The sequence below is a fragment of the Haliotis asinina genome, chromosome 6, assembly GCF_037392515.1.
Source record: "Haliotis asinina isolate JCU_RB_2024 chromosome 6, JCU_Hal_asi_v2, whole genome shotgun sequence".
In the NCBI taxonomy this organism is placed as follows: Eukaryota; Metazoa; Mollusca; class Gastropoda; order Lepetellida; family Haliotidae; genus Haliotis; species Haliotis asinina.
In genome coordinates, this window is record NC_090285.1 from 38297530 (window position 1) to 38312000 (window position 14471).

Here is a 14471-nt window from a genome sequence, read left to right on the forward strand (position 1 = left end):
AATTGTATCACACAGGGTTTAAGATGACAAACCGTTCAATGCTGTTCAAACCACGCTAACTTATAAACCTGAATATGACCACCCTTTACTGACCGTTAGTTGTCTTTCAGCTAATACGAGGAGGCAGAGTGACGTACCAAAGTGTGAGAGTAATTAATTTAAGTTATATTGGCAATATGTTAGCCATATCATCACTAAACACAAGTTTTAATTTCACAACAAATAAAGGTAAAATTGTAGAAACTTGTCGGCAAAGGACAGTAAAAACAGCAAGAACATCACATATATGAATATAAGATTAGTATGTAAATCTAAAATATTTTGATTACAGAAGACAATAAACAATGAAATGGGCTCTATTTTACCAACAACTGATGCATGGCATTTAGTCGGTCAAGTGTATTCTTATCAAAAATGAACATTAGAATGAGTTCTTGGCGAACATTATGTTACGCACGAGGCGGCTAGTCGAAAAAATCAACAACGAGTTTTTGGATTCGAGCCCACATTTAGCGGATTTAAGAGTCTTAAGGGTATATAACCATGTGTTTCTTTAAACCGGACTATATGTTAGTATTCGGTGTAAAACGTGCTTTGAATGGCTGAATTTGGAATTTGGAATACAAGACGAATAGACACAGTTTAACGGGAAAGACTTAATATCTTGATATATGCTTGCTTACATATAGTGAGTTTGCATTCATGATGATCACATGATTCTGTAACTGTTCATGATGATCACATGATTCTGTAACTGGTCATGATGGTCAAACAAAACAAGCATTTGCTTTTGCTTACTCATATATCTTCACCACTTCAAATCATCAATACAAAGCGATGTAAATATATAGCTCCTAATGTCGTAACATTTACTGGTGAAGGGGTAGTCACAAATATATTTATTGTCTGGAGCATGATTCCCCTTTAATCACCACCGTTATTACCAACCCAATATCCGCCACAAGGGTATTGTACACAGGGCGTGTTCCAGTTAACATCAAACATTGAGGAACATATATCTCAATCCTGCCGTCCTTTAAGCTGGATGCCGATCATCTTATCTCTACTGCTTCCAGCCTTTGTCCTATAATGCTCCACCCTTTCTGACAACATACCACGGTAGTCAATTCACTGTCAGTTTGCTTAAATATATGCGGCCTCCGTTGGGTGCTGTACATATAACGTTATATTGACGTTGAAACTGTGTAGCAATACTCATCTTCGCCGGTGTATTTGCGTTAGCCAGAACATCTTTTATACGGTTTAACACCGTTGGTCTATGAAAACATGAGAGCATGAATTGAGATGGATGAAAGGTGAAATGATGTCGTAGACTTCTGCAGTCTGAATGGCTTTGAAATGTTACTTTCACGCATTTGAATGGAGATTGCGTTAAGTTTTGTTACGCCATATATCTGAGGAACCTGTTGACTACATGTCTGAACTACTCGAAGCCAGCTGCGGATTTCACATCCTGGGTGAAGTCATCTGCCATGGATGTCACGGTTTTTCCTGATGCTTTTCGGAAGTTTCCTGAAGTTCATCGAAATGTATTGACTTGTCTGATTGTGGTATTGTAAGAGGTCATTCAAGATGAGTACATGTGATGGATTGGCCTTGGTTGTGCTGCTGGGGAATACATTTTTCCTGGTTGGTGAGTATTGGCTGTCCACGATATTCGTTGACCTACCTGGTGTATGCTCTCTCGCTCTTCTGAACTGTGTACCCTGTGTGTGTCAACCCTTGGTCTCCAGTGTGTAAAGTGTCAATTTTTACTCCAATCCACAATATGTAAATAATAGAGTGTGTATTGTCGTGTGCTTTGTATACAATTTACATAATAGTTCTTAATTTTGAAGTATGGAGTGTGGAACTGATTCTTCATATTATACATGATTTGGATTTCCACAATAACTCTTAGTGTGTAAAGTGCAGAGTATGGATATTTACCGTAGTTCTCAAAGTGTAGATTATAGATGTGGATGTCCACCTTATTCCTCAATGTGTATATTTAGTGTGTCACAGACACATCTGGAAAATGACTGCGATCTTACGAGAGGAATGGACTATATGATCACAATACGGTATGGGAAAGATTACATGACTAGTGGTTATGGTGGTTAGAGTTCGGGGAGCATGGTCACAACTTCATCACGTTTGTTGTGTCAGAGGTGCATTGTGATATTGACGATCAGTTTGCGATAGATACATTGTGGAAATAAATACCTGTTTAGCATGTCAGTGGTACGTTGTGGTAATGAATACTTGTTCAGCGTGTCTGTGGTACATCAGTAAATGAGTGCATGTTTAGTATGTAAGAGAAACACTGTTTAACGGACTATTTGTGCGGTGTGTATAAAAGACAACATGGGAAGGGCTACGTGTTTAGAGTGTCAGAGATACAGTGGTTGGGGCGTGGGAATCAAAGTCTCTATGATTACAAGTTCAATGTTTGAGAGGCAAAGTGTGGGACATATATTGTGTGTACATGGATGTGTGAGGGACGCATGCCAGTTTGATCTACTCAGTGTGGGACAAATAATGTGTGTACATGGGTGTGGGAGGGACGGATGGTGCACTGTACAACATGCTGGTGAGTGTAGTCTTAAATGATGCGATGTGAATGACAAATAATTTAAACATTTGCAACAGTTTACCTTATGTCTTAATATATCTATCACTCTGAGTAACTTCAACTTTGATATTGTGAAGCTACGTTCATCGTTAATATTCTGAAGGTTCGTTCAACAGATCTTGCTGGCGATATTTTACCGACACATATTGACAGTTTACTGTGTTGTTTACCTGTATCGGTCATCTATAGTTTTCTTGTTTTAATTTAAAATGCCACCCCTGAGATGTTCTTACTGTTCTTTGTACTCGCGTCTCTTGCTGTTATCCCGACTTCTCTGCTCACTAAAACATCCAATACATATCGATAACAGTGGGAAAAAAGAAGGGACAGGCGAATGCTTTATTGTTCATTAATCTTAGATCAAAGGTTACTTTCGATTGTTAATGCTAGACTGCACTTAAACCGACTTCTTATACTAAATGTTCCTGTGATGTTTCCGGTATTAACTTTATTGTGTTTTTTATATGATAAAGCTGATTGAATAAACGTATTTAGTCTTCACTTGTCCAAGTTCGAATAGCTGTTCCTTAATTGAAGTGGAAGTTTTAGTCAGAGAGCATTCCTTGATTCTTGTTCCTTGATGTCTTGATCATCCCTACTCTTCTCAGGCCGCTTTGTCCACGCTGCTTGCCCAGATAACGGGACACCGGGTAAGACGCCACACGAAGTCTACATCGGATTGAAAATATATTTATCATTAATCATTTAATAGAAGGTTATTTAATGATTTTTCATATATTTCGGTTATCTATTTATAAATGCTCTTATCAAATTTACACATATTGTTGTTCATGTTTTAATGATTGTTTTACTTTGTAACGCCCAAACATAAATGTGTCGAATACTTGTTAAAGTCTCCGAATAGAAGTCTTGAATACTCTGCGTTTTGTTTTGAGAAATGAATTATTTACATGGTAAAGTAAACTTTAAGTCATTTCATCAACACACTTCATACCATAGTTATATACTTATATTCTTTTCATTAAACCCATCATATTGATGTTCAGCTGATATTTCAACATGATTTTGAAATAAATGTACATGTATACCTCCTCTGTAAATGTTTACAGTCTAAATGTGTCTTTTTTCACCCCAACATTTCATCAGTGCTACAGATGTGTTCAGCAGAATCACAAACGGTGTCTGGAGTATACCTAGATTCAAGAGGCATGGCGAGTGCCTACCTGGAGTGTTCTTGCAGAGTAGTGTCCTCTTCACCCGTCGATGTTACTGTGACACCGAGCAGCACTCTGAACCCCACAACCTGCAAGTTCACAGATGTGTTTTTTAATGCTGGATTGAGTAATGTGAATTATACCTGGAATTGTGATAACCCCAATGGATTTCCAACGGTAAATGAGCGCGTGAACAACAAGGGCTCTCTCAGTTTTACCATCAAAAGGACAGATACGTCGAACAGCCCCGATCCTGGATACTGCATACTTCTTACGGCACAGACCAGTAAGTCTTTATATAACGGTGGGGTGGCCTAGTGGTTAAAGTGTTTGCCTGCCTCGACGAAGAACCGGGTTCGATTCCCCATATGGGTACATGTGAGAAGCCTATTGCTGTTGTCCTTCGTTGTGATATTGTGCTGGACTATTGCTAAAAGCAGCTTGAAACCCAACTCACTCACTAAATGATAGACTTACGGTCAAGTATGTATTATTTTTCAAGTAGCTTCATGTACCAAAATCATATATTTGATGTGCGTGCGTGCGTGTGTGCGTGTGTGCGTGTGTGCGTGCGCCAACACCAGCTGTTATGCCGTTGTTTTCAGTCACACTTTTATGTAGTTTTCATCACGTGTTTAAGCAGACAATCCAGACTGACTATGTACTGTCGCGAGACGAGTTGTATTTAAATACGCTTTCATTTGCATGCAATGTACATCTATACCGAATGTCATACAAATAGTAATTCTTACTTCCAACATTGGACTTGGCCATGGCACGATGGTTTGTTCGAATCCAAGATTTTCCCTGATGATGGTATTCTGTTCAGTAATGTCACGTCAGTGGCAACTAACGCGCCTCACACAAATGATCTAGGGTTTTAATCCAAATGTCGATGTTTGTGTTTGTCAACACCATTTTTACGTCCTTTTGGTAGAGCAAGATTATACCGAGGTTGTCACTTGCTTCAAACGGACGTATCGTGAGAAACAAATGAAGGACAGTTTGCATTATCAATGGTCTTTCATTTTACCGGTGCAATCTGGAGAATAAATTCTTACATTTTAGTGGTTGATGTCATATGCGGAGAACTACTACAAACAGCGCCACCAATCACTAGAAGGCCAATGACAACGATTGATACGTTTCCATTAAAACGTCGGACTACAGTTACACCTCCGTTCACAACCTCAGAGACAACAACGGTGACAACAACAGTAGCAACATCAACATCAGCTGTAGATTCGACATCGCTCATTACTCCAACATCCACAGAACAAAGTGCTTCCCCATCAACATCCCCAAAAGATACAACAACGTCTGACGTTACAACGTCAACATCTGACTCCGTGTCATCAAGTAGTTCCACAGCAACTACACCAACGGAATCCTCTTCCTCATCTTCATCCACGACAGATGCAGCAACACAAGCAGCATCCTCAGCCTCATCCAGTAGAGATACAATATCACCTGTGTCCGTCACCCCGAGGAATACGTTCCGGCGGGACAATGCCACCATTGCCATCCTGCCCTTCCCTCCCTTTACAGGTAAACATTGCTCTACGTGTTTGTTATGTATACACACACGCGTCTTCTATGTGCATTTTAGAGCAATGATGACAGGAAGGAGTGACATTTTTTGACAACAACATATCAGACTAACTACCTAAAATGCTGCAAAAGTTACCGATAATATTTTCCGAATGTTTGATTTCACACTATTTCAAATTTATGCCGTTATTATTGTTGTAGTTCACGTTAGGTTGTTGATAACAAAACGCAAGTAGATAACCCAGTATAAACAAGTGAGTATGGAAATTCCAAAAAGAAACACTTAAGCATGGAGCCTTTATATGCAGATGTTCTTAATTGTATTGTATCTCTAAAGACGGGCATATGACTTGCGAAGCGTTTTATTTCATCTGACTTGCTATGATTGGTGCCAATGCAACAACATTGCTTTGAATGTCACCATAGCCATTGCTCTCCCGGAGAGTGACAAAGTGTCCTCAGTGTACTCCCAGAGTTTAGCAGTATCATAGAGATGGAGTGAGTGAGTGAGTTTAGTTTTACGCCGCACCCAGCAATATTCCAGCGGCAGTCTGTAAGTAATCGAGTCTGCACTAGACAATCCGGTGATCAACAACATGAGCATCGATCTGCGCACTTGGGAACCGATGACATGTGTTAACCAAGTCAGGGAGTCTGACCACCCGATCCCGTTAGTCGCCTCTTACGACAAGCATAATCGCTTTTTATGGCAAGCATTGATTGGTGAAGGCCTATTCTATCCCGGACCTTCACAAGTCTCACAGAGATGGAACTAAATCAGTGTGTACATGTAATACCGGCGATATGGGGCATCACACTGGACCGTTTGTTGTTTGCTTGACACGTCCGATTGTTGTTACATATCCCTTGTTATACACATATTCCAATACAGCGGGCACTACCACAAGGAAAATAGAGGGGAGATTACTGCCTGTCTCTCCACAAGTGTCAACAGGTACAGGAGGGATGGTGTTGGTGTAGGGGTTTCTGTTGGAGCTTATGCTTGTAGTCTAGTGGTCAGATGAGCGCAACTTTGTGTAAATACAACACCGGTTGTGACGTTAGTGTTTATTCTGAAAATGTACAGCTATTTCATGATGTCTAATTGAATACAATGAATTGCGAAAATAAATGTAGATGAGTTGCATGCGATTCTGTCCGGTTTCTGTAGAATGGGAGTGGTTTAGACATTCTTTGATTGTACAATTTTGGATTGATTTCACGAGGTGCTTGGGACCTTGGAATGAGGGCTAAAACGGGTTGTTCTCAACAACACAAACAAATCTAACTGATTAAATGAAAACGAAAGTGAGGTGATGGTAAATGATTCGTAGATCTGGTCTGTCCACCATGATGGGCGATAGATACATCTTTGTACTGCTGTTTCCCCTGATCTGAGAAATTGATTAAAAGTGTATGTGTACATGCGGAGGACGATAAATTTCCTTCAAATAATTCAGGCCTCATGCTCAATATCTGGTAAGTACACCATGTTGGACGAGATGTGTAAGAACGCTTGTTAGAATATCCCGCGCATGGTTACCTCTGTTTTGTCTGGTCCGAGGAAGTACCTCAAGCTGGTCCACCTACAAGGTCCTGAATATTAGATAGTCTCCACAGAGCACATCCCAAGATGTTCTCCTGGAAACCCACTGATTCTCACCAATATAATGTATATTTATTCTGTTCATTTCTTTTCATTTTTATGTCACAAATACATAGCTCCTACTCTCCCTACTCTATCCCAGTAATGTTTTTGCCACAGGAATGCGTAATGTTGGGTTTTACTCGAACATTCTCCTGCAATATCAAATACACAGGAAACAACGTATGTATTAGTGTCTTTGAACTCAAATTTCGTAGAACCTGGTAGCTGATGACACTATGGTATCATTTCCCCAGGAACCAGGGCAACATCAGCTCCATCGTCAGCCCCAACATCAACTCCAGCATCTTCAGGTAAAGGTGTCAGCTGAGGGATTTCTTTCGAAAATCACAAATTATCACATATTTATACCCTATGCCAACATTGTTACTTTTTCACTGTGTCAAACTGAAATACTAAGCTAACGAGTTTCTGAGAGAGTTATTTTCTTAAGTTGATGGAATGTTCCATTTCGAAATATTAAGAGATAGTTAAGAAGTATGGATTTCCAAGGAAGATCATTTTTCACTGTATCTATTGAGCACTTAACAGTCACTAATGTATATGGTATGCATAAATTAACCTGTGTAATATTACTATATGTGATCTAATGGTGAAGGGTTGCACAAGCATTATGCATTTGTGGTTTGTAATATTCTAACTGCATGATATTGATATGCGTATATGATAGTAATAATTATCATTATAAATATGCATATATGTAGTACGTGCATTATACTCTTTGTCACTAACATCTCCAGAAACGAACACATCAACCACAGCGGTACAGAGATCGTTGGTCAGCACTGATGGCTTTAACAGCATTTGATAGTACAGATGGTATATTCACAGGTGCAACAGATAACATGGGTCTTACAGACACTTCTGCGGGTGCAACGGATAACATAAGTGGTGTTACCGACATTGGTACAGGGTCAACGGATACCACAGGTGGTGTTACTGACACTGCTACAGAGTCAACGGATAACACAGGTGGTGTCACTAACACTGCTACAGTGTCAACGGATAACACAGGTAGTGTCACTGACACTGCTACAGGGTCAACGAATAATGCAGGTGGTGTCACTGACACTGCTACAGGGTCAACAGACAACACAGGTGGGTCAACGGACAACACAGGTGGTGTCACTGACACTGCAACAGGGTCAACAGACAACACAGGAGGTGTCACTGACACTGCTACAGGGTCAACGGGAAACACAGGTGGTGTCACTGACACTGCAATAGGGTCAACGGACAATACAGGTGGTGTCACTGACACTGCTACAGGGTCAACGGACAATACCGGTGGCATTACTGACACTGCTACAGGGCCAACAGACAACACAGGTGGTATCACTGACACTGCTACAGGGCCGACGGACAATACTGGTGGTGTTACTGACATTATTACAGGGTCAACGGATAACACAGATGGTGTTACTGACATTGCTACAGGTTCAACGGATAACACAGGTGGTGAGACTGACACTGTTACAGGGTCAACGGACACCACAGGTGGTGTCACTGACAGTGCTACAGGTTCAACGGATAATGCAGGTGGTGTTACTGACACTGCTACAGGGTCAACGGACCACACCGGTGGTATCACTGACACAGATACAGGGTCAACGGACAATACCGGTGGTGTTACTGGCACTGCTACAGTGTCAACGGACAACACAGGTGGTGTTACTAACACTGTTTCAGGGTCAACGGACAACACAGGTGGAGTTACTGACATCGTTACAGGTGTAACAGATCACACAGGTGGTGTTAACGCCACAAATACGGATGTAGCCATTGTAACAGGTTCAACGGATAACACTTGGGGCTCGCCTACCACGATGGCAGATACAACAGGTAAGGCAGGTAGTCTATCCAGCATGGCGACAGGTGCTACAACTAACACAGGTGATGTGATCAGCTTGGTGACAGCTGCAACAACTAACACAGGTGATGTGAGCAGCTTTGTGACAGGTGCAACAGCTAACAGATATAGTTTTACTAGCTTGGTGACAGCTGCAATACGACACACAGGGGACTTTTCCAGATTAGTGAAAGGCACAACAGTTAGCAGAGGTGGTGTGTCCACCTTAATGATAGGTGCAACAGCAACCACTGGTGGTGTGACTAGCTTAGTGACAGGTGCAATAGATAGCACAGGTAGCATGTCCAGCTTGGCGACAGGTGCAATAGGCAAGACGGGTGACGTGTACACCTTAGTGACCGCTGCATCAGATAGCACAGGTGGTGTTACCAGCTTGGGGACAGGTGCAACAGATAGCACAAGTGGTGTTACCAGCTTGGTGACAGGTGCAACAGGTAACACAGGTAGTGGATCCAGTATGGTGACAGGTGCAACTGATTTCACAGGTGGCGTGTCCAGCATAGTGACCGGTGCAACAGATAGCACAGGTAGCGTATCCAGCATGGCTACAGGTGCAACTGATCTCACAGGTGGCGTGTCCAGCATGGCAACAGGTACAAGTAACAGTGGGAGGGACACATCTAGCAGTTCGATGAACCTGCCTGGATCCACGACAAAAGCCGGATTTACAACACCTGGAACATCGAACGTACCATCCAGTTCCAGTTCTGGAGACAGCACATATTCTTCCACCTCTGCTATAACCAATACCCTATCTTCCACACTCACCTCACAACATGTATCCACTAGTAATAATATATCCTCAAGTACACTAACTTCCCTCGTACCTGGGGTGTCTACAGTGTCGCCCACTATACACACAACTAACACCTTGAGCACTGGAAACGATACATCTAGCACCTCAACCTTTAAGTCAACAAGTGCTGTTACAGGAACCACAGATAAATCACCTCGAGCCTCCGTCACCGGTACCAGGGAGCTTGTGGGTAAGTGCTGTGATCAACAATTTGCTTGATCATATTTAATGTGATAATGGTTATTGTCCACTCAGTAATATCCCAGCTTCCATACCATGGGTTGTTTGGTTCAGGTTATGTACAGAGCCCCGATGTAGCTGGAATATCATTTGGTTAAATATTTAACTTACCAACCAACCAGCGTCAATAACATCAAGAACACCCCAACCCAATCTAAAACAAAAACAAAATATAAAAAAACCCCAAAAAACAAACAAACAAAAAAAACCCCCCAAAAACAAACAAACAAATAACAAAACAAAAAAACAAAAACAAAAAAAAAAAGACAGAAAAAAACCTCCCAAAACTAAAAACAAAATCAGCGTTCAAATTTTGTTTCAGCCAGGTGTGATCACATAGACAAAGAAAGATATCTCGACCTCAGGCATGGAGGTGTTTGATATTTTGAGCATCAAAAGTCCCTGAACCAGGACATACCCTCAACTAAGTTGCCCTTTACAACTAGCCTTGGTATCGCGATGTTAACTTCAATTTCATGGCAATATTGTAAGCCTGATGGCCAACACGCAACAGACTAAATTTGAGGCTAAATTTCACCTAATGGTTGACATTAAGAGCACGCTCTAAGTTCGTGTGATGTACCGACGCATATTGAACTTGAACCAGACTTTTACACCTGAAAATCATTAAAAAATTTCGTATCACATGCGTGCAATTATTCTTTTTTGGGATTAAAGCTTTCTCTAGCACTGGATGCAGAACTCATTGACCAATATCGCAGTGGAGTCGTATCTTATCCTTTACGTCTTTCCCTGCAAACGGTTCGTCATCGCTACAAACTGAACTACATCTAGTATGTTTAAACACCAACATTGTAAAGAACAAACTAACACTTTTTGTTTGGCGTCTACAAACTACTATTAAATGAAGTATATTAATTGTCTCTTAACTGTTTGATCTGGTAACCGTAAATGCGTGTGTAGTATTGATTTACTACTATTTGTTTCAGGATTGGTGGTCGGGTGTATCCTTGGAGCTATCCTTCTTGTAGCCGTCGTTGGTGTGTGTCGATACTATCACTGTGAGTGTTTCATACGCACTGAGGCGCATCCATATCATATGAACATGCATGGTAAATTGTTGACATGGTGTCTTCCTATTCTGCCAACAGTCCCATTCTGCCTACATGTTAAAACAACCTATACGTAAGCGACCTGGAAATAAGGTTCATGTGCTGACCTATTCTACCTTTGTTAAAATGAACTTGACCAAAAGTCAGTTTTAGGCAATCGAGAAAGAAATGTATAACGAACTTATAATATCTCTATTTTCTTATTTAAAATATTAACTTAAGAGCTATAATAATTTCATTGTATGTCTGTTTTCTGACACAATATGTTTATCCCCATTCGCTCTTTTAATACTAATACAGCGTCCAGTTACAATGAATACATCATAATCTGAACATCGGAGACGTGATAATGCAACTCAGAACGTCTTCATAAGCTGAACATCGGAGACGTGATAATGCAACTCAGAACGTCTTCATAAGCTGAACATCGGAGACGTGATAATGCATCTCAGAACTTCTTCACTGTTATCTTAGAGATTTAAGTGAAATTGCATTAATTACCAGGGCTTAGATTTTCGAAGCTATCTTAGCGCTAAGATAGCTGTAAGTGCCATACTTTAACATTGACTTAGGACTATCTTAGCGCTAAAAGAGCTTCGAAACTCGAGGCCCATTTCTCCAGACCCAAAAACGGAAACTGCAGTGACTCCCAACAACATAATCTACAGTGACTCCAAACAACATTCCCTGCACTGACTCCAAACAACATAATCTGCAGTGACTCACAACTTACCCTGCAGTAAGCCCTAACGACATACCCTACAGTGACTCCCAGCAACATAACCTGCAGTGACTCCCAGCAACATAACCTGCAGTGACTCAAAACAACATAATCTGCAGTGACTCCCAGCAACATAACCTGCAGTGACTCAAAACAACACATCCTGCAGTGACTCAAAACAACATAATCTGCAGTGATTCCCAACAACATAACCTGCAGTGAGATGTAGGCAACTTGGGACTGTAGGCAGAATGGGATGTAACCGTTGACATTACGTACCAATGTCAGTATGGCTTGAATATCATTTTAACGTCACTGGTCTGTGCACATTATATGTCTTCCGTCGATGATGCCAAATGAAATTGGCAAAGTAAATAACACTTCCTGTTTGTTTGAAGTTATTAACAGAGTGCGTTTGTTTACAATTATTTGCATAATTGTCTTGGCGTTTTGATCAATTTTAAGGCCAGTATTTTCATATCCAAATATACACGTTACCATCGCGTCATCTGCTTCACCTCCTCCAAGACGATTATATCCGTGACGATCCGGGTTAGAACTTGCCTCAGCAACACACATTTGTCGTTTATGCATTCCACTGTATCGGAATTGGATAGATGCTCATGTTGTTGATCACTGGTGTGTTTGGTTCAGCCTCGATCGTTACAGACCGTCACCATAATGCTGTAATACTGCCGAGTGCGGCCTTAAACAACAAGCGAACAAACAAAACAGATCCAAGAAGTCTGAAGTAGGGACTACATGTGCCTAAAAGAAGCAGGCATATCCTGCTCTGTTCTAGACGCTACTGGGATTCATGAATTACACAATGTAGCTCTTTGAAAGTAGCTCTTTGACTCTGATATTGTATTGGCATCTTTGACATTCAAGACTTGACGGCTGCAGAACACCCTTCGTGTCTGACAGTTCTTCATCTTTTGTAAATTTCTACACTGCCAGGCTATGCTGATAAGAGTTTGATCATCCTCTCATTTTTCCCATTATAGCAAGTGATAAGACTAGAGATCCAGAATCTGACGCGTCAACTCTGTCTACATCTGACGGGAGCTGGGACAGAACGTTGTTCAGCAGAAGTACTCTCCTACTCAAAAGTAACGCTTCAACCTTGATGTACAAACCCAGTCATGAGATCATGTACCCTCCCGTCAACTACCTGCCTACGTATAAAGTCTACTGAATGAAATGTTGACCCTATCAACTGGACCATATTCGAGGGGAAGGTCTTCTGGAATATACTGTCTTGAAGATACTGATGTGCTGATGCTGTGCCAGAACCCTTAGTGCCAAAAATTAATTGGGGACATCTGAATATATGATGATGCATATGAAAGGTCGTTTCCATTGCCATGAAGTCTGGGTGTCCTAGGTTCCTGGTATCTGGGTGTCCTGGATTCCGGGTGTCCCAAGAAGATTAATTATTTTGTTTGGTTTTCACGTACATTAGAGGAAAGACGAAAATAAGGTGTACCATAGAGTTTTTAAATCAGTTCACTTGTTCAGGAGGACACTTGAAGATCTTAGCATTGGTTTTCAGTACCTCATGCTCTGAGCAAGAGGCAGCTAACGGAATTGATTGGTCAGACTCTCTAAAATTCTATGTATTTATCGAGACATCAGGGACCGTAGCTGAACATTCAACTATTTCCTTCTTTGTAATGCCATGCTGATATCTATGTTTAAGTGCATGTATCAAGTGTATCAGACACTCAATAACTCGTAGCTTATTGTGATCGGTTTATGATATAATATGCCACGGGGCGGTTGATTAAATATCAAATCCCCAGTAGGATATGATGTGTACAATGTGCCATTGATAAATAAAATACTGTGCCGATATATACTCAACAAAAAGTCACGGACCATCCCGATTATTAATATTTTAGTGTGAACCCTCATACTCAGGTAAACAAATAACACTTTTTGTGAAGTACTTTCAAATTTGCAATTCTACATTTTTGTTATGAGCTTGTTTTGTACATTATTAAATGAATGGGTTAAATATGTATCCATATATATGTATTAATGTAATATAAACCATGTACAGTGACTGACATCGTCCACCTTTTCTTTTACAAAACAGCAGCAGCCACTAACGGGATCGGGTGGTCAGGGTCGCTGAGTTGGTTGACACACGTCATCTTATCCTAAACGCGTAAATCGATGCTCATGACTTCAGAAAGCATTCATTAAAAAGAGGCGTTTAACGAAATCGGGTAGTCAGGGTCGCTGACTTGGTTAAAACATGCCATGGCATCCCAGTTGCGTACATCAATGCAATGTCACCCGATTGTCTGGTCCAGACACGATTTTTTACAGATCGCCATCATATTAATGGGATATTGCTGAGTGTGGCATTACGCAGCAAGCAAACAACAAACCAAGTGGAAACCTCACACATCGTGAGGTGATGATTGTCGAACGTGGATATGTAGGTTAGTACAAGCTCAGCCTGAACTTACTGTGTGAGTACGCTTCGCTATGGTCATGATTCCATGACATATATCTCCATTGTATTTCAGTTTCCCATCGTGACAAGGACTGGAGTGCACGCTTGAAAAAAATATTATATGTGGGATTACTCTTGTTTCATATGGACAGGCTTAGTACATTTCAGAGTGTCATGTGATCACACAAATGGGAATTGTCTACTAATGCTTCGGGCATTCATGGCACTTTACTCTTGTGAGAGGCACCCCGACACACAAATTAGGTGTTCTGGATAT

General features: G+C 41.0%; 1 protein-coding gene across 3 annotated transcripts; it reads left to right on the plus strand.

The window, feature by feature from the left end:
• Nucleotides 1-825: 825 nt before the first annotated feature.
• On the plus strand, nucleotides 826-13725 carry LOC137287601 (putative per-hexamer repeat protein 5). Of its 3 annotated transcripts, XM_067819975.1 has the most exons (11): nucleotides 826-1654; nucleotides 3244-3285; nucleotides 3743-4096; nucleotides 4879-5358; nucleotides 6254-6316; nucleotides 7282-7320; nucleotides 7859-8758; nucleotides 9323-9343; nucleotides 9491-9883; nucleotides 10884-10955; nucleotides 12735-13725. In XM_067819975.1, the coding sequence occupies exons 1-11, from the start codon at nucleotides 1594-1596 to the stop codon at nucleotides 12923-12925; spliced, it is 2616 nt and encodes an 871-aa protein (XP_067676076.1). In that variant the 5' UTR covers nucleotides 826-1593; the 3' UTR covers nucleotides 12926-13725. The 3 variants fall into 3 exon arrangements, with proteins under 3 accessions (XP_067676076.1, XP_067676074.1, XP_067676075.1); XM_067819973.1 differs by lacking the exons at nucleotides 6254-6316; nucleotides 7859-8758; nucleotides 9323-9343 and having other exon boundaries at nucleotides 7264-7320; nucleotides 9383-9883; XM_067819974.1 differs by lacking the exons at nucleotides 6254-6316; nucleotides 7859-8758; nucleotides 9323-9343 and having other exon boundaries at nucleotides 7264-7320; nucleotides 9467-9883.
• The last annotated feature ends 746 nt before the right edge of the window (nucleotides 13726-14471 follow it).